Raw genomic sequence first — 23,514 nt, 5'->3', positions numbered from 1 at the left:
AACTTCTTAGAGATATACACCAGTTTCTTTAGAATATTAATGTTTCCATTATTATTATTCCAATATTTAGGTTCTGTGCAGTTCTAGGGTTGATGGAAACCAACTACAGTTAAAGAAAACACTTGTTTTCTTTAACTATCTTTAACACATTGTTCAGATGTGTTATGGCACTTGGCACAAACATTTTAGGTTTACCTAAAACTACCTAAAATCTTTTTAATCATTTAAGAATAAATCGCAGAACCCTAAACAGTTAATCAAATCCAAAGCACACACCTAATGAATATCTCAACAATAATGCAGCTGTAGCTCCAAACTCTGCAAAGGCCAAGAAAGTGAACTAGAACTAAATTAAAAAAGTTTTAGTAGTCCAGGTGAGAATTTCTCCTTAGAGGCCCCATTTCTTAAAACGCGTAATACAGGACAGGTTTGTACACTGTTTTTGTCTTTCCACAGGCAAAATCTGGAAACGGTGTCAAGATACCTGAGCAATCTTACTTTTTTTGGGGATCTTTAGGGTTCCAATCTTATCAACTCTACCCTAAAGGATGGAGCTTGCCATGCCATAATCTTCTGATTGGTCGAAAGCGTCTTCTCTTCCTGTTTGATTTGGCATTTAGGTCAAGATTAAGGTCATCTTTATTGTGCCAGGAAATACAGTTAAAATCTAAATTTTGCTCCTTTCCAGTCGGCAGTGCTAAAATAAAAATAGAATGAATCGAAGAACAGGGCACCATGGTTGAATATTTGGTGGATTTTTTGTCGTTTAAATCCAAAAAATAAGAAGAAAGAACATAAACCGATGGGTGTCAACCATTTTTGTTATACCGTCTTGCTGCTATGACATCATCCTATTACTTGGGTCAAATATTCACTGCTATGCATCTGATATGCAGTCGCCTTTTGTATGTAAATGGAAACGTCTCTTTCAAACATCGTCATACGTCATCGCTCTTGTAAAACCATGTGACTTTTACATTTCCATAGTTGTAAAGTCAGTTCATCCATTAGGGGGCAGTGCTGAGTTCAAATTCACTTCAGGTTGGAGTCTGTAGTTGCAGAAACACACTTGTATCGTGTTCTAATCAATCTACATCCAGTACTAATCAGTCTACATCCTGTACTAATCAGTCTACATCCTGTACTAATCATTCTACATCCTGTATTAATCAGTCTACATCCAGTACTAATCAGTCTACATCCAGTACTAATCAGTCTACACCCTGTACTAATCAATCTACATCCAGTACTAATCAGTCTACATCCTGTACTAATCAATCTACATCCTGTACTAATCAGTCTACATCCTGTACTAATCAGTCTACATCCAGTACTAATCAGTCTACATCCTGTACTAATCAATCTACATCCTGTACTAATCAGTCTACATCCTGTACTAATCAATCTACATCCTGTACTAATCAGTCTACATCCCGTACTAATCAGTCTACATCCTGTACTAATCAGTCTACATCCAGTACTAATCATTCTACATCCTGTACTAATCAGTCTACATCCTGTACTAATCAATCTACATCCAGTACTAATCAGTCTACATCCTGTACTAATCAGTCTACATCCTGTACTAATCATTCTACATCCTGTACTAATCAGTCTACATCCAGTACTAATCAGTCTACATCCAGTACTAATCAGTCTACACCCTGTACTAATCAATCTACATCCAGTACTAATCAGTCTACATCCTGTACTAATCAGTCTACATCCCGTACTAATCAGTCTACATCCTGTACTAATCAGTCTACATCCTGTACTAATCAGTCTACATCCTGTACTAATCAGTCTACATCCTGTACTAATCAGTCTACATCCAGTACTAATCAGTCTACATCCTGTACTAATCAATCTACATCCTGTACTAATCAGTCTACATCCCGTACTAATCAGTCTACATCCCGTACTAATCAGTCTACATCCCGTACTAATCAGTCTACATCCCGTACTAATCAGTCTACATCCAGTACTAATCATTCTACATCCTGTACTAATCAGTCTACATCCTGTACTAATCAATCTACATCCAGTACTAATCAGTCTACATCCTGTACTAATCAGTCTACATCCTGTACTAATCATTCTACATCCTGTACTAATCAGTCTACATCCAGTACTAATCAATCTACATCCAGTACTAATCAGTCTACATCCCGTACTAATCAGTCTACATCCTGTACTAATCAGTCTACATCCAGTACTAATCATTCTACATCCTGTACTAATCAGTCTACATCCTGTACTAATCAATCTACATCCAGTACTAATAAGTCTACATCCTGTACTAATCAGTCTACATCCTGTACTAATCATTCTACATCCTGTACTAATCAGTCTACATCCAGTACTAATCAGTCTACATCCAGTACTAATCAGTCTACATCCTGTACTAATCAATCTACATCCCGTACTAATCAGTCTACATCCAGTACTAATCAATCTACATCCTGTACTAATCAGTCTACATCCTGTACTAATCAATCTACATCCTGTACTAATCAGTCTACATCCTGTACTAATCAGTCTACATCCAGTACTAATCAGTCTACATCCTGTACTAATCAATCTACATCCTGTACTAATCAGTCTACATCCTGTACTAATCAGTCTACATCCAGCACTAATCAGTCTACATCCCGTACTAATCAGTCTACATCCTGTACTAATCAATCTACATCCTGTACTAATCAGTCTACATCCTGTACTAATCAGTCTACATCCAGTACTAATCAGTCTACATCCCGTACTAATCAATCTACATCCTGTACTAATCAGTCTACATCCTGTACTAATCAGTCTACATCCAGTACTAATCAGTCTACATCCTGTACTAATCAGTCTACATCCCGTACTAATCAATCTACATCCAGTACTAATCAGTCTACATCCCGTACTAATCAGTCTACATCCTGTACTAATCAGTCTACATCCAGTACTAATCAGTCTACATCCTGTACTAATCAGTCTACATCCCGTACTAATCAGTCTACATCCTGTACTAATCAGTCTACATCCTGTACTAATCAGTCTACATCCTGTACTAATCAGTCTACATCCAGTACTAATCAGTCTACATCCTGTACTAATCAGTCTACATCCTGTACTAATCAGTCTACATCCTGTACTAATCAGTCTACATCCCGTACTAATCAGTCTACATCCTGTACTAATCAGTCTACATCCTGTACTAATCAGTCTACATCCAGTACTAATCAGTCTACATCCTGTACTAATCAGTCTACATCCTGTACTAATCAGTCTACATCCCGTACTAATCAGTCTACATCCCGTACTAATCAATCTACATCCAGTACTAATCAGTCTACATCCTGTACTAATCAATCTACATCCTGTACTAATCATTCTACATCCTGTACTAATCAGTCTACATCCTGTACTAATCAGTCTACATCCTGTACTAATCAGTCTACATCCTGTACTAATCAGTCTACATCCTGTACTAATCAATCTACATCCTGTACTAATCAGTCTACATCCTGTACTAATCAGTCTACATCCAGTACTAATCAGTCTACATCCAGCACTAATCAATCTACATCCTGTACTAATCAGTCTACATCCTGTACTAATCAGTCTACATCCTGTACTAATCAGTCTACATCCCGTACTAATCAGTCTACATCCTGTACTAATCAATCTACATCCTGTACTAATCAGTCTACATCCCGTACTAATCAGTCTACATCCCGTACTAATCAGTCTACATCCTGTACTAATCAGTCTACATCCCGTACTAATCAGTCTACATCCCGTACTAATCAGTCTACATCCTGTACTAATCAATCTACATCCTGTACTAATCAGTCTACATCCTGTACTAATCAGTCTACATCCCGTACTAATCAGTCTACATCCCGTACTAATCAATCTACATCCAGTACTAATCAGTCTACATCCTGTACTAATCAGTCTACATCCAGCACTAATCAGTCTACATCCCGTACTAATCAGTCTACATCCTGTACTAATCAGTCTACATCCTGTACTAATCAGTCTACATCCAGTACTAATCAGTCTACATCCCGTACTAATCAATCTACATCCTGTACTAATCAGTCTACATCCTGTACTAATCAGTCTACATCCAGTACTAATCAGTCTACATCCTGTACTAATCAGTCTACATCCCGTACTAATCAATCTACATCCAGTACTAATCAGTCTACATCCCGTACTAATCAGTCTACATCCTGTACTAATCAGTCTACATCCAGTACTAATCAGTCTACATCCTGTACTAATCAGTCTACATCCCGTACTAATCAGTCTACATCCTGTACTAATCAGTCTACATCCTGTACTAATCAGTCTACATCCAGTACTAATCAGTCTACATCCTGTACTAATCAGTCTACATCCAGTACTAATCAGTCTACATCCTGTACTAATCAGTCTACATCCTGTACTAATCAGTCTACATCCCGTACTAATCAGTCTACATCCCGTACTAATCAGTCTACATCCTGTACTAATCAGTCTACATCCTGTACTAATCAGTCTACATCCAGTACTAATCAGTCTACATCCTGTACTAATCAGTCTACATCCTGTACTAATCAGTCTACATCCCGTACTAATCAGTCTACATCCCGTACTAATCAATCTACATCCAGTACTAATCAGTCTACATCCTGTACTAATCAGTCTACATCCTGTACTAATCATTCTACATCCTGTACTAATCAGTCTACATCCTGTACTAATCAGTCTACATCCTGTACTAATCAGTCTACATCCAGCACTAATCAATCTACATCCTGTACTAATCAGTCTACATCCTGTACTAATCAGTCTACATCCTGTACTAATCAGTCTACATCCTGTACTAATCAGTCTACATCCCGTACTAATCAGTCTACATCCTGTACTAATCAATCTACATCCTGTACTAATCAGTCTACATCCCGTACTAATCAGTCTACATCCTGTACTAATCAATCTACATCCAGTACTAATCAGTCTACATCCCGTACTAATCAGTCTACATCCCGTACTAATCAGTCTACATCCCGTACTAATCAGTCTACATCCTGTACTAATCAGTCTACATCCCGTACTAATCAGTCTACATCCAGTACTAATCAGTCTACATCCTGTACTAATCAATCTACATCCTGTACTAATCAGTCTACATCCTGTACTAATCAGTCTACATCCCGTACTAATCAGTCTACATCCCGTACTAATCAGTCTACATCCTGTACTAATCAGTCTACATCCCGTACTAATCAGTCTACATCCCGTACTAATCAATCTACATCCAGTACTAATCAGTCTACATCCTGTACTAATCAGTCTACATCCCGTACTAATCAGTCTACATCCTGTACTAATCAATCTACATCCAGTACTAATCAGTCTACATCCTGTACTAATCAGTCTACATCCCGTACTAATCAGTCTACATCCTGTACTAATCAGTCTACATCCAGTACTAATCAGTCTACATCCCGTACTAATCAGTCTACATCCTGTACTAATCAGTCTACATCCTGTACTAATCAGTCTACATCCCGTACTAATCAGTCTACATCCTGTACTAATCAATCTACATCCAGTACTAATCAGTCTACATCCTGTACTAATCAGTCTACATCCCGTACTAATCAGTCTACATCCTGTACTAATCAGTCTACATCCAGTACTAATCAGTCTACATCCCGTACTAATCAGTCTACATCCTGTACTAATCAGTCTACATCCTGTACTAATCAGTCTACATCCAGTACTAATCAGTCTACATCCTGTACTAATCAGTCTACATCCTGTACTAATCAGTCTACATCCCGTACTAATCAGTCTACATCCAGTACTAATCAGTCTACATCCCGTACTAATCAGTCTACATCCTGTACTAATCAGTCTACATCCCGTACCAATCAATCTACATCCAGTACTAATCAGTCTACATCCTGTACTAATCAGTCTACATCCCGTACTAATCAATCTACATCCAGTACTAATCAGTCTACATCCTGTACTAATCAGTCTACATCCAGTACTAATCAGTCTACATCCTGTACTAATCAGTATTTCCTTCTTATCTTAATTGTATCTTCATATCTTTTCGTATCCTATTCCTCCCAAATATATCAACAAATGAGCCACAGTCAGACATCCTCTTTTATTACCACACACACACACACACACACACACACTCAAGTCTTTTTATCCTCAGTCAGTCCCGGATTCATTAATACACTGTCCAGCTGTGGGAAATAATCATTAGAGCTCCAAATGTGTTGTAATCCCCTGCTGAAAATAATCCTAAATAAACGCCTCATTTACTTTCATTTAAGTAACATTAGCGGTCGAGATAATTAGCGTTTATGTTTTAATTGTAAAACTGCATCTGTGTCACATTCTTCATAAAAGGATTCAGTTTGATGCTGCATGCCACGGATGACTGGAAACAGAAACCACTGAGTCACAGTGCAACTCTTTGGGTTTTGCTTTCTCATGGCTTTATTTACAACAAAGGAAAAAACTTTTTATGCACTTTCTCAAATCTAAAAACTTTAGAATTGATCTCATTTACCAGATTACCCCATTAATTGTGTAATATATGATCTATCTATCTATCTATCTGTCTGTCTGTCTGTCTGTCTGTCTGTCTGTCTGTCTGTCTGTCTGTCTGTCCGTCCGTCCGTCCGTCCGTCCGTCCGTCTATCTATCTATCTATCTATCTATCTATGTATTTCTCTCTCTCTGTCTATCTGGATTTTAACTCACTGAAAACCCATCTTGTTTTGTATTTATAAGTTACAACTTCATTCAGTATCAATAAGCAGAACTTTTGCCATTAAATAAATTAACTAACTCGACTATTTTACTTCTCTGTTTACTTTTACTCATATTTATATATATTTATATATTTAGATATATATATATATCTTCTTATTTTCTTGCTGTTCTTTTTGTTAAATTTATTCAGATTCTTTATTTTGTTTTTATATGATTCTTTTATATTTTATATTTTTATATGATTCTGCACACCCTCTCCACAACTCAGTGATGAAACAACAAAGTGTGTTCAGTGAGAGGCTTCTTCAGGTCCGATGCAAGACTGAAAGATACAGAAGATCATTCCTGCCAGCAGCCATCAGCCTCCGGAACAAGACCTCCTCAAATTAATTATTTTATGCTACAATATTGAATTTCCCTTTGGGGATTAATAAAGTATTTTTCATTTAATTTTTCATTTAATTTAATATAAATGGAAAAAAATTCAGGCATTAAGGGGTTAAATTTTTGGGAGAAGGATTTGTTTGAGTGTTGCAGGGTCAGGAACCCCCTGAAGGCCTTGGATCTTCCTCTGAACCTTTCATGGGCAAATAAAAGATGCTTGCTTTATTTTTATTCAATCATCCATCTTCAGCAGTGTCTGGTAACACACACACCCCTCCCACCCCACCCCCAGCAGTCTGAGCCTGTAGAAGCTTGACAAAAGGGATGGCTGATGGCGACCCAAACCTGATTAAACCAAATAAAAAAGAAACAATTTAAGGCAGGTGTGAAATCTGATTAAAAAATATTTAAAAGAAAAAATAAAACATCTTAGTTTGAGGTGATTTGTGCCACTGGTCCCTCATCTTGTCCATTAAGTGTTGCTGTCTGGAAAGAGACCTTTCCACTTTGTACCTCATTTTAGCTGACAGGTAAGTATGTTTACAGCTTGTTACATCCCACTGCTCTGTCATGTGAGTTGCCCACATTTGCATTCTGCATCTCAGGACTGGGATTATTCTCTTTGTTCAGCACAGCAGATCATTTCTTCACACCCACCTCAGCCAAGTTGCTTCAGGTAAGGATAGCTTGCAGAATGGGGAAAAAGGAAATTTGACTGAATAAAGGATGGTTGTAATTGTCCTCATCATGCTACAGCTTAGTGTTTAGTGGCCTAAAGTTCCTCAGTGGGGTTGGGAACTTCAGACTTTGGACAGAGAATAAAAAGCAGCACACACTGGAGCAGAAAAAGACAGCTTACATAGTGTAAACAGAACACTTCCATCTCAGGCTACAAATGAGCATCAAATGTATTTGTGTAATTACTCAATGCACATGTAATAATATCAGCAATCTATTTTCCATTTGTTGTTTAAAACAAAGTGCAAAAAATGTATTATGTGTGCAGATAAAATTAAATTTTGAAAGTGGGACAAATAATCTGCACCATCCATCAAGTAAAACATATGACTTTATTTCATACCCTAATCATTCTCCATCTTCCAGTAACCTGCTCTGTCATCATCAATCATACTGGAGAGTCATCACTGTGCAAGTCAAAGAAAGCACAGACATGGTGTAAAAAAAAGATTTTTAAAAAGATTTTTATGACCTCTATTGACAAGTGGGGTGTATTGCAACAACACAATCTGATGCTAAACTGGAACGATGACAGCCCAGGCCACATCTACTATATATGTCTTATGCATCCGGTATATGAATGTTTTGCAGTGTTTTCATTTTAGATTTCTATTTCAAGTTTATTTTAGTTTTGAAATAATGAAACCTCCCCCCAAATATCCTGAAACAAAAAGTACAGGGTGAAGTGTATCTGTACATGCTTGCACTTTACTTGAAAGAGGTTTTTAAACACCTATATGGATGGCCTATAGTTATACTATAGATATCAAATCAAATCAAATCAAACTTTATTTGTATAACACTTTCCGTGCTTAAAAACAATACAAAGTGCTTTACATAATAAAAAGAATTTACATCAAAATAGATCAAACACACACACACACACACACACATACCTACATCACATACATACACACATATGGGGAAATGTCTGTTATATAGGAATTTATTGGTGTTGCATATATATATATATATATATATACATATATATATATATATATATATATATATATATATATATATATATATATATATATATATATATATATATATATACATATATATATATATATATATATATATATATATATATATATATATATATACATATATATATATATATATACATATATATATATATATATATATATATATATATATATATATATATATATATATATATATATATAATCCATTCTAGATTGTCTAGATTGCACCGTCTGATGGCAGCAAACTAGTTATTCTGACTTGCTATCTTGATTTTTTTTTTTTTTTTTTTTAGTACAAAGTCTTCTCACATAGATATTTGCTCAAATTATGTCTTTTTTTTCCTGAGGATTTCATGTTGGTTCGGAGGGTGTGCTGCAAGGGAGATTTTTCTCCATATTTTTTGGCTCTCTCAAGACTTGTTATGATGAGTCTCCATGGCAACAAAAACTTGTTTACAATCGAGATCAACTAATTAAACTCTCCCAAATCAGGATTATCAGCGAAACAACACATCAAATCCCGATGGAGTTGAAAAGAAGGAGAAGAGGATGCAGAGCGGGAGTGAGACACAGGAGAAAGCGATGGAGATTTAAACCGTATCTACCAACCATGCTCATGATAAACATAAACTGTCCTCTTACAGCAGCCATCAGCCTCCGGGACAAGACGTCTGCTACAATATTGAATTTCCCTTTGGGGATTAATAAAGTATTTTCATTTCATTCATTTCATATAACCAGTAAAATCCCCACTGGTTCAGCAAATATTCACATTTATTGACTTTGATTATGCCATAATTAAACATTGCAGAATTAAAAAAAAAAAAAAAAAAAGCCTGATTCTTGTTATGGAGTGGCAAAGGCTCGTAGTTATATTGACTGCTCAGAACTATGTTCGTATTCTCGTTAACGTCATAATTTTGAACGTTAATTCCACAGTCTTTGGTTAACTCACATTGTCTGAAATGTGGATTTTTACACCATGAGGCAACACGAATTGTAATCTCGTGAGTAAACGTTTTTTTTTCTCGCGATATTCAGGCGGTCTCTGCCGTACAGGAATAATGGCCGCCTTCGTAGCGATAGCCGGAACGGTGGACAACACAAGAGGGATAACCGGGCATTTCAGCTGACCAGGAAGAGAGTAATTGGCCAGGCACCCCCTTCTACCCGGTTTTCAGAACGGATGGGTGGAGGGGGTTTCGCCAAGGGACACACGAAAGGACAGAGACTCGGAGGAAATAGAAGGAGAGCTAACGCTAACTTGAGAGCTAGCGCTAGCTGGCTATCAACACGGTTGTCTCTACCGGGGAACAAACCCGAGTAGCCGGGACAACTGTGTGTTAAGAACGGCGACAAGACGCTGGAGCGTGCGATCAAACAGTTGGCTTGTCGCTAATATGAGTGGGCCTGGACAGGACAGCGAGCCAGAGGCGAAAGTCCTTCTCATCAAGCGGCTTTACAGGTAAGTTGAGGCCGATTCTCCCCAGCTAGCCGAGATGCTAATTAGCTTAGCATTAGTCACTCAGAGCTAGTTAGCTTAGCTTTAGCCTCTCAGCGGTAGTTAGCGTAGCTTTAGTCACTCAGCGCTAGTTAGCTTAGCTTTAGCTACTCAGAGCTAGTTAGCTGAGCTTTAGCCACTCAGTGTTTACTGTTACAAAGGAGAGAATCCGCCCGAAATGTTCCAACCTGTCATGATAGTTTGTTACTAAATTGTTGCTTTTTAAAGGTAAGTTTGACTGATGTCATAATCATTGTATGTGGTTTTGGGTGCACGGGTACAGGTTCATATAGATGGGGTACACATAGAGTTCATTAAATCAGTGTTTTTCAACCACTGTGCCGTGAGAGATTATCAGGTGTGTCCTGAGAAATTACCCAATTTCACCTCATTGGTCTAAAAGCAGCTCTGAGTGAGCAGGCCCCAGTGAAAGATAATAAAATTCCTCCTTCTTGTGTTTATCTCATTTCTATTCTAGAGGCTTTGACGAGATGGATTTTATATGAATAATATGGACTTAAAAAAAATTGCTTTGTGCTTTGCCTTATGATTTTTTTGTTGTTGTTGTTTTTAGTGAAAAAAGGTTGAAAAACACTACATTAAATCAAATTTCCTGGAATCAAAATAGATTATACAATTACATAGACAGCTCACATTAAATACATAAAAGGTCAGATTTTAAGAAGCATTTTATTATTATACAAAGCAAAAGAATTCTTGAATTATAAATCCCTTTATATTATTTATTGTTCACCTTATTCTGCCTTTTTTAACTTATTGTGCTGAGGTTTGGGGCAAAACATATAAAAATTATCCTTATTCTTTGCTTATTTTACAAAAAAGAGCAATACAAATGATTCATAATGTTAAATATCTGGAACACATTAATCCAGTATTTTTCAAATCAAAATGATTAAAGATTATGAATATTAGGGGTGGGGAAAATGGAATTGAAAATCAGGAATTTTTTTTGCTTCACAATTTAAAAATTTTTTTTTTCAAATAAATAAAAAATAATCCTTTATAAAAAAAATTTGTAATTTTTATTGTTTTTATTGATCTTATTACTCGCTTCTTAGGCATTATCGCAGCAGACTGATGGCCTGGCTACTGTGTTGTTTTCTTTCCTAACTCAAATTAAGAACAATGGCAAGCAAAAAAAAAGTTTTGTACATTTATTTTGTTTTTAACCTATAAATTGGAATCAAATCGAATTGGGACAGAAGCATATTGTCACAGCCCCAATGGACATTGTTTAATTTCAAACAGCACAAATATTATACAAAGCAAAAAATAACTTATTATTATTTAGCATTCAAACACTGTTCTGGGGAAACAAGGAGGTTTATAATCTCAGGTGAAAATTTAACTTAAAAACACACATGGTGAGTATAACACTGAGGGGATTCTGTGTTTCAGTATGAGGGATAGTTATGGAATGGTTTAGAACAAGGGTTGAAGCAGTGTCCAAATTTAAAATTTTTTTTTAAAAAAACTGTATAAAAACGTAATATTTGCCAGGTACATGACTGCAGAAGAGAGTTAATATTTAGCAAGGGTCACTGATAATGCTGTATATATTATTGTTGTGGTTATTTGTTTATTTGTCTCTTTCTTTATGTACAGATGTAAAGAACAGTTAAAAATGTGGAAATATTATTTAACATATGTGTATATGAATACGCGGTAAACACTGATTGCAAAGAGGTGGGGTTTAATACATTTTTTTTTTACTTCTGCTCACTCCTTTTCGAGTGTCTGGTTTTGTTGTTTCTTTACTTTTAAGGTACTTTGGTTTTTTTGTATGTTTTATTTTATTTTATTGGACCTTGTGAAATAAACTTTCCAAACAAAAAAATTGTCATTGTTTTTTTGTTTTTTTTTCTCAGGGCTGTAGTGGAGTCTGTGCACAAACTGGATGTCATCATCGGCAGCAAATCATCCTACAGAGAGGTCTTCAAGCCGGAGAACATCAGCCTGCGCAACAAGTATGTCCAGTTCTCTCAGCGGTGTGAATGAAAAGCGACTAAATGTTTACTTTTTATCGCCTGGCTGCATGTAATCTAAGCATCACCCTGTCTAACCAGTTGTCAGGCGCAAAGTGGGTCCTAAGCTGTCTTTCAAATGGAGTCTGGATCTGTCAAGTTGCATGTCATTTGTCCCCATCTGCAAGACATTTACACTTGCTTGTTGAGAAAATGAAGCCTTATTGACTTGAACCAAAGTGGATGGCTGCAGAAAGCTTCACAGGTCATGAGAAAGTTGGGTGTAAATTGGAAAAAGGGACAAGTTGATGCAGGTTTAGACAGAAAGAGGGACAGAGGAAAGATTCTCTCCTCCTGCCCAATGGCTGCGTTCATTCCACTATAAATAATGTCAAATAAACTAAATTTCACTTGATATATTTTTTGTTTCCATGTAATGTAACTAAAGTAGGCAGGCAGCTGGCATATTAACATGGAAGACTAATGCTACCCTGTACTGCAGTCATGTCTAACTCATAATTCAAATATCCACATACTTAATGTGTTGATGCCTCTCCAACTTAGCAATGATTCTTACTTTAAAAGTTCCTTTTGTATGTGGTAAAATGTCTAAACTTTATTTCAGTGTGTTTGGAAGTTTTGTAGTTTTTCGGCTTTAATAAATGGGATTAAAGGGATCTCTATTGCTCTCAGGTACCAGATTTATGCACCACATCGGTTTGTGAAATATCTGACATGTAAAGACACTGAAAAAGACGTCTTTTTTTTGGAATTTGTAACTTTTAAATGGAAAGTTTAAGGCTAATGAGCATGCAGTGGGTGGGGGATCTTATTGGTGGTGTTGCAGAAGGGTCTGTGGGTCTGCTTTGTGTCGCATTTTGGCAGAACAAAAGCAGGTGTAGATAACTCCAGTGTTAAACAGTAACTCCTGTGTTGATTCATCTTCACATTCTCCCCATGCAGGCGTGTACTTCAACCTGATAGACCTGAATACACAGAGTTTATATTAGACTTAAATATCTGCTGTAATTTTGTTAGTTGTAAAGATGTACAGTTTTCCAGTTGCTGTAGCTGCTTATATTTTACATACACGCTGTAAACGGTGCCATCTGGGGTTTTTTTTATGCTTCCCATGTAAAATTTCCATGATCAGTTTCTCATAGAAAAGTTCATGTTCAAGATGAATAGATAAAAGCTTGATCACATCGACACTGTATAATCTCTGGTGCTGAAAGATAAAGAAACAAATCCTTCCATGAGCTTCTTTACAAGAGTAGATGATGACAAAGTATTTAGAATAACCCCCATGTACATCACACATTAAGTAAAGTTGGATATGTGCAAACTCCTTATGGTGACGAACTTCTGAATCGGCTGACTGAGACTGCACGAGTCGCAGAAATGAGGAGCGAACACTTCACTGAGGCTAAATCCTGGTGTGTGTTTCATGTCATGGCATTTGAAAATGAAGTATTTGTAAGATTGGACTGCAATTAGACTTTTTTTTTTAACGTATTTGCCTGCTTTATCTGTAAAATATTAAATTAAGACATTGAAAATAGGCAGTGTCCTCAGATTTCTTCTCTGTTCACAGCAAAGGCTTTAAAAAATAGCAGATTTTTCAATAATTGAGCCACTTTTGTTTTTATCTTTTATTTTAGATTTTTTTTCCCCATCCTGTGAAGATCTTACCCCGACTTTTCATATAGTTTACTTCATGAAAACAGAAACTCAGCAATTCTTCTGCACACACATCTCTATGTGAATAAAAATTGGATTCTAAATGTTGAAAACTTTAAGCTGCAAAATTGTGACAAAAACCATCTATTTTTTAATATTTTCTTCATAATTATCCAACAGGATTTATGGATGACTTTGGAAGTGTGGTTTGTTGCTGTTTGTCACCTGATTCCCTAAACAGTAATGTTCCCAAACAGCTGCGTGGGTTTTATGTTTGACTTTGACCAAAGGTTCCTTTTTTTTGCTAGCTTGGCTGGAGCTGGTTTTAGCACGTCACGGCCTGGTAGCAAACCAGTTTGGGCTGAAAGGAAGAGCTAAAAGCACATGAAAATGATTTTTATGTATTTATTAGAAGAAAAAAATGTAATCATGTCAAATTAGAAGCTCAAATGGTGATAAAATCCTCTGATTTTGAGGATTTGAAACAATTTTAGAGATGTTAACGCACCGTTATAGGCTGCTTTTGTGGAGATGTTTGTGTGTTAAAGCAGTTAGTGAAATAAATGTATGTATATACACAAGAGTCGGCTGTATTTACCCAACAGGAAGTTAAATATATTAAAATTGAGTGGATGTGTCAGTTTAGTCGCCACACCCTGAATGAGAAACTAGCTTGACTCACTGGTTCACCTGATAAACCGGTGACCCGACTGTAAATGTTGTCATGAACTCCTCTTTTGTGTGTTTCCAGGCTGAGGGAGCTGTGTGTGAAACTGATGTTTCTCCACCCTGTCGACTACGGCCGTAAAGCTGAGGAGCTGCTCTGGAGGAAGGTTTACTATGAGGTCATTCAGGTTATCAAGACAAACAAGAAGGTAAGAGCAGCAGCGGGCCCTCCAGCTGCGGAAAATGGCTGTCAGTATTGATTAAGCAACCGTTTTCTCTTCTTGGTTGGCCCCAAACTACGGCCTTCGCTTAAAGGTCAACTCCGCCATTCTCATCTGCGTTAAAAACACACCGAGCACAACATGAAACACTGAATCAGCAGCTTCACTGGAAATTTAAAACGGTACATTTAGCACAGGGAAGAAAGACGGTCATTCCCAGATAATCTCTCAACTTTACTGTGTTGCTTTATTCACAGCTGTTTAATTTAATTATCAGCAAGAATAAATCCCCAAATCTAAGCTATTTACTCTGCTTCCATCCAGTTCCATAACCGCTGAGTCCAGTCATCGTGCGAGAGGCAGGACGGGTCCAACCATACCTGATAAGCATCTCTCAGACAGATAATATGTTTGACGTTGCCATGGTTACGAGGTCTTTTCATCCCCTTGGGCAGTTCAGTGTTGACGCCATCGTTCTGACATCGGTTTCAGACACCGATTGGAGGCGGTAATGCACCACTGTGGTGTTTTGTGTCACCACCCGACTTTCTTCAAAAGCTCTCGCTTTCTTTACAGTTGTTGTCCTCGTCATTGTCGTCTTCGTCCCGTTCCTCTGCCTCTCCTCTGGTTTGTTCCTTTTCACGTGGCGCACATCAGCTTTACTACTCAACAGTGACCCTCGTTTTTTCCAGACGTATCGCTCCGTTTGCTGCTTTAGCTCCGTAAAATGCAGCAATCACGCACGTAAACGATGCAGGAGACGGATGAAAATGTCCATCCGTCTGCGTTGAGCATTAATGCATCTTTAACCAATGAGCATTGCACATTTATGGACTAAAGAATCCAGAATATCAACAGATGGAGGTCAGAAAGGAGTCGTAAAAATAACAAAACGTTAAATTTGTCAGGTTTTAGCCAACAAATAAAGCTTCTATCTTTGCAGTTCCTACTGCGAGCTTTGTTGCCTGACAGATGTAAAAAAAAAAAAAAAAAAAAAAAACTGTTTATTTCTTTTGTTTGCTTTTGTGGTTTTCTGGTGACACTGTTGGTAAAATGATTTATTTGCTCATAAGAGTCTAACTTCATGACGTAAAAACCTCCTTATTCTTCTTTCCTTTGCATCCTTCCTTTCCAGGTGGTTTCTCCTTTTTCTCCACATGAAAATGCTGACATAGATGCTCATGTTTACATGCATTTATACATTTTCTGTCTTTCCATATTTGTTTCAGTTGTTTTGATCATATTTCTGTTCTTTCTCTGTTTTGTTGTCGTCTTTCTTCCACTGCAGCACATCCACAGTCGCAGCGCTCTGGAGTGTGCCTACAGGACACACCTGATAGCGGGCGTGGGTTTCTACCAACACCTGCTGCTCTACATCCAGTCTCATTACCAGCTGGAGCTGCAGGACTGCATCGACTGGACCCACGTCACGGATCCGCTCATCGGTCAGCCATGAAAGCTCAGAGTCTCCCTCTCTGACACCCGTTTAAGTGTTGTGTGTGCATGAAGAGACCATAGCACCTTCTCTTCTCACTTTTTGGTCTCATTGACATGCTTTTGTCTTGTGAAGTCGCTGACGACATGGTCATTCTAGATTATTTTATTTACTAGATGTTCAAAACAAACTTTCTGTGATTGCTCCTGTCAGGTCGAAAGAAACCAGTTTCAGCCACTCCAAAGGAGATGGAGTGGGCGCAGATGGCCTGCCATCGCTGTCTGGTCTACCTTGGAGATCTGGGTAATAATATGTTGATAGAACATTAAATTTATTCTCTGTCAGGCTGGAAGAGATGAGACATCCTGTGTGTGGAAAAATGCTGGATTAGTCATGTAGAACGTTGAACAAGCTGTGTGGCTGGTTTAAAGCAACATGACGATGACTAATACATCACACTAGATTGTTTAAATTATTTATTTACTTTTAATTTTACATTTTATTTCTGTGAAATTAGGTTCTACAGTTGTGCTCATATTTATTCATTCCCTTTCATTAAAGAAGGAAAAAAACAGCTGCCTGCAAAATAAGCTGAAATTGACTAATGTAATAATAAATAAAATTTTATTAAAATTATCACATTATTTTTTAATTCTGGTTCAATAGAAAAAAAATTTTAAAAAGCAAATACATAAGGTAATTTATTACATATTACATCAGTCATAAAGTAATATTTAGTTGAACAATCCTTTAATGTTTCCGCTCCAGTCAGGTGTTTTCTGTTCCTCTCAGTCAGACTTCTGCACCTGTTGACAGGTATTTTGTCCCACTGTTCAACAGAAAAGTCTCTCATTTGTCCAGGACACATTTGTTTGTTTTTTTTTCTTTCTTCAACTAAATTAAATGAAAAAACAGTATCTTATATTACTAAATTATATTTTTGCAAATGTTTAGTTATTGTTCCTTTTTTAAGTCTCCAGTTATTTGAGTGACTGTTGTAAATTCAGCCTTTTCTTCAATGAAAGGGGATGAATATATATGAGCACAGCTTTGTGTATTTTCTTGCTTGCAAGTGTTTCTTTTTGACGGATGAATGTATTTTTCTCCCTGGTCGTAGCGCGCTACCAGAATGAGCTTGCTGGAGTGGAGGCTGAGCAGCTGGCTGAGCGCTTTTACCATCAGGCTCTGTCTGTCATGCCTCATGTCGGTAAGTGACCGCCATGATAAGTCTGTGAAAGTCTGCTTCACTTTTCTTCCTTTGGTCCCGTAGGACAGGACAGAAGTCAGCTCTGAAGATACTTTTGCTTTTTCTCCAACTGAAATAAGAAATGTTCGATATTATGGGCCGATATTGGCTTTAAAATGTAAAATCGGAAGTCACAAGTTTCAATTTTTACTTTTTTTAAATGACAACTTTTACACAACGTGTTTATATTATATTTTAAACATTGAGTTCAGTCTCTACTTACTCAAAATGACAAATAAAGGAGATGACATGCACAGTTTTCCAGATAAGTTTGTCTGGAAAACTGACCTCAACAAACTGCGCCGTCACCTGCAGCACGAGGAGCTCGTAGGTGGTCATTATTCCATCAAATGTTCTGCAGAACGGAGGTTATGTCGTATTTACCCAACATGATTTTCTTTTTCTTTTTCTCCAACCACAACCACTTTTCAGAGTGAACTGTCCATTAAATGCACAGATGAAGACGTGAGGTCACACACACAGCACGCCGTGTTTACGACGGTAAACATGGATGCTACACACAGCTACCATCCTGCGGGTTTTAGAGTTTCTCTGCAGCAACATCCCTCATGGCACATCAACACAAAGTTGTTGGAAAACCTTTTCATTTGTTGGAAACTCTGAAACCTGCAGGATGGTAGCCCTCAAGGTGACCACCGCGTTAGCATGTGTGTGTCGGTTTCGAAGCCAAAAACAATACTAACAATGAAGAACATGCCTGTTCAGACCTGAGCGGTCGTGACAAAGTGGCCTTGCTTGGGTTTGTGCTGTTCCAGCTGTAATAAAACAACCTGATCTTGATCACACGAGGTCAACAAAGTCAGATGGAAGTTATTCTTGTCTGCAGTGTGAACACAGCCGGACGTCCTGCAACCCTCATGGTGCAGACATATGGAGAATATACGGCATACTGCTGTCCCATGGAGGACCCAAGCAGGACTTCCAGACATTCCTGTAGCTCCTCCAGTGTTCCTGCAGGTCTCCTGCCGCCATCCTTACCAGCTTCCTTCTTGTTTTTCATCGTTTTGTGGGGAAGGCCCAGCTCTTTGCTGTGTTCCCATTCTCTGCATTTTGTCCCAATGTTTGACTGACCTCACTGTGTTCCTTTTAATTTCCACGCTGTGATTATTTCCTTTTCCTGATTTATACCTTTCAACAATACGTTTCATTAGATGCTTCAGAAGCTTTGCGTGGAGCACGGGGTCTGCTGTTGCAGGAAAATCCTGCAATAACAGCTGATCTTTATGCAGAGTTAATCAAGATTCTCTGATTGATGGCAGGTGTGGCCAAGACCGAACGCTGTGATTAAACCAAAAGGTGTCTGAGGGCTTTTCCACACGGAGTCGGGTTTTTGTAAAACCAAATATTTCCCTCCATTCGGCTAGTTAAAAAAAAAAGTCGCCACAACCTCGTTTTTCAAAAACAAATCCATCCACACAACATAACGGCGTTGTTAAGCACGTTCATCAGCGTATCAAACCTTTAGGCAGCGGTAGCGCCTCAAATCCTATCCAATCAGAATAACCTTCCATCTCACGACGCCACTTCCACAAAACAGGAAACGTGCCTCCATCGTGATCTGGTTAGGTGGTGGAAAATGATTGTCCTTCATGTCATCCTTTGCCGTTGGTAGTTTATGTGGAGTGGTATTTGAGCTTGGAAAAACAAACAGAAGCGTCTGGACAACAGAAAACGCCATCAGAGTTTCAAGAACGTCCATGCTGCTGGAAATGTCAAAGAGATCATGTGTTCAGTGTGGTTTTATTTTGAAAGGTCAGGACTCTTAGGTCCTCTTCTCAACTATCACTTGAGGTCCCATTGGTCAGATTAAAATCCAGGAGTGATGGAGCCTTTTCTGTTGCTGCTCCTAAGATGAGGAACAGCCTTCCCCTTCACATCAGAGCTGCTCAATCTGTCTTTAAGTTCATCCTTAAAACCCACTTCTTTGTGCCGGCATTTGGTCATACCTGAGCTTTTTCTTTGTGTATTTAAATTTTTTTTTTTTTTTACTTTTATTTTAGATTTTTGTTTTGTCCAGATTTATTTATTTTTTAATATGCAGGGTTTAATTTTAAACTGTGGGTTGTTGTTTGTTGTTTTATTGTTTAGCACTTTGGGCAGCTGCTGCTGTAGAAATGTGGGATATAGATAAACTTGAACTTGAAAAGGCCAGACAGGAACTCTGCACTGTGTTTGACGATTCTGTCGAATAATAAAAGACGGCGGCTGTTTCAGTTCCACAGAACTTCTTCATGTTCTTGTTTCTATGTATTATAAAAGTAAAGGCGCATAAACAAGACCCCCGGTTACATAAACAAAGGTTGCACATGTGACGTCATGGCGTTTTGTGTTGCAGACGGTCACGTTGAAAAACCCAAAACCTCCTGTTATGAACGTTCACATGCAGACAGACACATCTTCACTTTGTTTAGAGGTTTTTAAAACCATTGTTTATTTTTCTCACATGGTCGTACAAAAGGTAAAACAAGACTTTACAGGACAAAAACAAAACAAAGGGAGCAACATGCTCGAAAAGGAGCAAAAAGAAAATTTCTTGCCGGTTTTTTAAAAATTTTTTAAAGAAACATAACGCACCAATAAATGGTTATTGATTTTCCTATTGATGCATAAATCTTTGTTTTGGTGTGGTTGAAAGGCCAAATCGGAGAAAATATCTTTGTTTTGTGAGATTCCTGCTACATGTTGACAAGGCCTGAGTTAAACCAGCGTCAGCAGATCTGTCTGTATTTTAATTTAAATCTAAATGTAAAGGTTAAAGGTGTAAACACATTAAAGCTTGAGAAATGGTTTACTGTCAGAAAAACCTGGTGATTTAATATGACTGTGGACACTTTTCATTTCCACTGCAGATGGTTGGTAAAAACTCTCATTAGCTGCTGTAACTGGTGCTGTTTGGGGTTTTCTGCCTGTCAAAGCCTTCATTCATCTGACTGCAATATTTTCAGTTCTAATTTCGTTCTTATGCATGTCGGTCCTCATCACATGAATCATAGATGTTGACTCATAACCTCCTGTCAACAGGAATGCCTTTCAACCAACTGGGCACACTGGCTGGAAGCAAGTTCTACAACGTTGAAGCAACCTACTATTATCTACGCTGGTGAGTGACGTTCACACACAGTTACACGCCATGCAGGAGGTTCAGCTGCAAGTCTAAACGGATGTTTTCTCCATTCGCAGCATCCAATCGGATGCCCCGTTCGAAGGCGCCTACGGCAACCTGAAGCGCCTGTTTGAAAAAGCTGCCAAGATGTACCATCAAGTAAAGAAGCATGAAATGAAGAAACTGTCTCCGTCTCGGCAGCGGTAAGGATTCACGCCATCATGGTTTGTTTTGCAGCTCCTACATGCCTTTTCTGCAACAGCGTGGCTTTTATTCTTCATAAAACGTGTCAGGAGAACTCTCAGGGTGTGTATCGCCTTCATAATACATCTTTAATAGAATGGGTCAGCGCCACCTTTCAGCCCTCATGGATAACTGCTCATTTTTACCAGCAACGTTTCATTTATGGACCGAAAGTCTTGTTCTGTGTCAAGCTGTGTGACTTCACGTTGCTTAGGGCATCATGTTTATTTCTCTGAAATCATCTTTGGTAAACTTCAGTTCTTTTGGCTTGTTAGCATGGCAGCTAGCATCTGTCAGCAGTGTGTTAAGGTTGGTATACGATACCCGTTGGTTAAAGCAAGTTGTTTTAGGAAGGCTGTTTCTGCTGCTTCTGGATTATCAGATTTTTATTTATGTTGTTCCCATGAAGTCAGAATCAGAAAGACTTTTCTTGCCATTGTCTTTGAACAATTCACAGACTGGGAACTTGTTTCGATGATAAGGTGCTGAATATTAAAAATAATAAAAACACTGAATACTGATATAAAAGTATAAAATACAGCTATTTTACAGCTATTTTACAAATAAGGTAAAGGCATGCAGAGAAATTAACTTATATACATACTTTTTTTTTGTTAATAATAAAAGTAAATGTAAAAGTAATTTCATATGTAGACATACAGATGTGTACAATCTTTTTCTTCCGACATTTTGCAGACGCTTTTATCCAAAGTGACTTACATGTGATAAGGGATCAGTTTCCATAGTGATTAAGCTAACAAACATGTCCTGTGGGTGGGAGGAAGCCAGAGTGAACCCACGCTTACACAGGCAGAACATGGAAACTCCACCAGAGGAGGTAATTCCTGGTCCAGAAAGTAAAAGTCCAGTCCGGCAGCTGTTCCTACCAGTCACCAAACCAGCTGAATTTAATGAGCAGAGTTTATTTACCAGGTAAGCGAGCCTGTTAGTGGAAACACCAAAAACATGGCGGGATTTTACTTTCTGGACCAGGAATTGTCACTTCTGGACTCTACACAGAAAGGCTACAGGCAAGAAGCTGTTAATGTGGCGCAGCTTGAATCAGGGCTGAGGTCCAGATGGAGCAGGACCAGGTTAAAGACGGAGGTCGAGACAGAGGTGATGGGAGTCAAACGCAGCTTCTCCTTGTCACAGTATTTTCAAAAGCTCAACAAAAAGAAATCCCAGAATAAACCAGAATGCTTCATTTAAATGTTAAAATGTCTCCAGAACCCAAAGGATTTAGTTTCACAGCACCTGAGTTTTCAAACCCAGACTTTGTTGCTAATGTTTTGTTTGTTCGTCTTTTCAGTCTTTGTCCAGTTTGGATAAATGATAAAAACTAAGTCTTTCACATATCTTTAAAACCAACCGGGTCTTTACTGCAGGACTTCTTCTCTTGCTGTTTCAATCACACAAACACACTCCTACTACTGGTGAGTAGAAAGCTGCATCTCTCTGCTCTGCAGATGGTGGATGAAGCCTGTTGGTAAATGAAACTGATGAAGCAGCAAACGTGTCAAAAGCAGGTTGAAATAAGACAAGTACAAGCAGTGAAAAGGAGGGGGAAAAGAAGATCGTACACTTAGTGCCTCTGGAAGGATGTTGTGAACAGGATTAACGTCCTGGTTTCCTACCTGGACGGAGAACAAGAATGCTTTTGTTAAGTTAGCTGAAGCAAGCAGTCGGAACTGTTTCAGCGCCGTCATTCCTGGCTTCAGCATGAAAAGGTTACAGGTTCCATTTATCATGTCTCTTCAGTGGGAATCTTACAGTTTGACACTGATGCCTCTTTTCCTCTTTTCCTCAACTCTCCTCAACTGGTCTCAGCTTGGTCCCGTTTCTTTTCCATTACAGTTTAGTACCAGCTCTAAAAGGGGCGGGGTTTGTGTGAAATCACAGTGATGTCAGTGTTGTGCACGACAAGCTCTAGAACAACACAGAACCTAGAGACAATCTGCAACGTGGTCTGCTGCTTGCCGGTCGCTGACTATAAATCGTTTCCATCTGTTGGATCCGCTTCCAGTCTCGTCTGTTGGATCCGCTTCCAGTCTCGTCTGTTGGATCCACTTCCAGTCTTGTCTGTTGGATCCACTTCCAGTCTCGTCTGTTGGATCCACTTCCAGTCTCGTCTGTTGGATCCACTTCCAGTCTCGTCTGTTGGATCCACTTCCAGTCTCGTCAGTTGGATCCACTTCCAGTCTCGTCTGTTGGATCCACTTCCAGTCTTGTCTGTTGGATCCACTTCCAGTCTCGTCTGTTGGATCCACTTCCAGTCTCGTCAGTTGGATCCACTTCCAGTCTCGTCTGTTGGATCCACTTCCAGTCTCGTCTGTTTGATCCACTTCCAGTCTCGTCTGTTGGATCCACTTCCAGTCTTGTCTGTTGGATCCACTTCCAGTCTCGTCTGTTGGATCCACTTCCAGTCTCGTCTGTTGGATCCACTTCCAGTCTCGTCAGTTGGATCCACTTCCAGTCTCGTCTGTTGGATCCACTTCCAGTCTCGTCAGTTGGATCCACTT

The 23,514-nt window shown here is 38.4% G+C and overlaps 1 protein-coding gene across 1 annotated transcript in view; it reads left to right on the top strand.

Annotated features, from left to right (window-relative positions):
- Nucleotides 1–9,945: 9,945 nt before the first annotated feature.
- The window catches only part of smg5 (SMG5 nonsense mediated mRNA decay factor), a 29,000-nt gene continuing 15,431 nt past the window's right edge, over nucleotides 9,946–23,514 (top strand). The window contains exons 1-8 of the mRNA XM_079240504.1: nucleotides 9,946–10,356; nucleotides 12,282–12,380; nucleotides 14,809–14,932; nucleotides 16,233–16,389; nucleotides 16,593–16,682; nucleotides 17,497–17,586; nucleotides 20,668–20,746; nucleotides 20,827–20,952. Of these exons, the coding sequence (XP_079096630.1) occupies nucleotides 10,292–10,356; nucleotides 12,282–12,380; nucleotides 14,809–14,932; nucleotides 16,233–16,389; nucleotides 16,593–16,682; nucleotides 17,497–17,586; nucleotides 20,668–20,746; nucleotides 20,827–20,952 (830 nt within the window). The 5' untranslated portion in view covers nucleotides 9,946–10,291. The remainder of the gene's footprint in view (nucleotides 10,357–12,281; nucleotides 12,381–14,808; nucleotides 14,933–16,232; nucleotides 16,390–16,592; nucleotides 16,683–17,496; nucleotides 17,587–20,667; nucleotides 20,747–20,826; nucleotides 20,953–23,514) is intronic.

Source organism: Telmatherina bonti, assembly GCF_933228915.1.
Source record: "Telmatherina bonti genome assembly, chromosome: 5".
Classification (NCBI taxonomy): domain Eukaryota; kingdom Metazoa; phylum Chordata; class Actinopteri; order Atheriniformes; family Telmatherinidae; genus Telmatherina; species Telmatherina bonti.
This window is presented reverse-complemented; position numbering and strand designations above follow the sequence as displayed.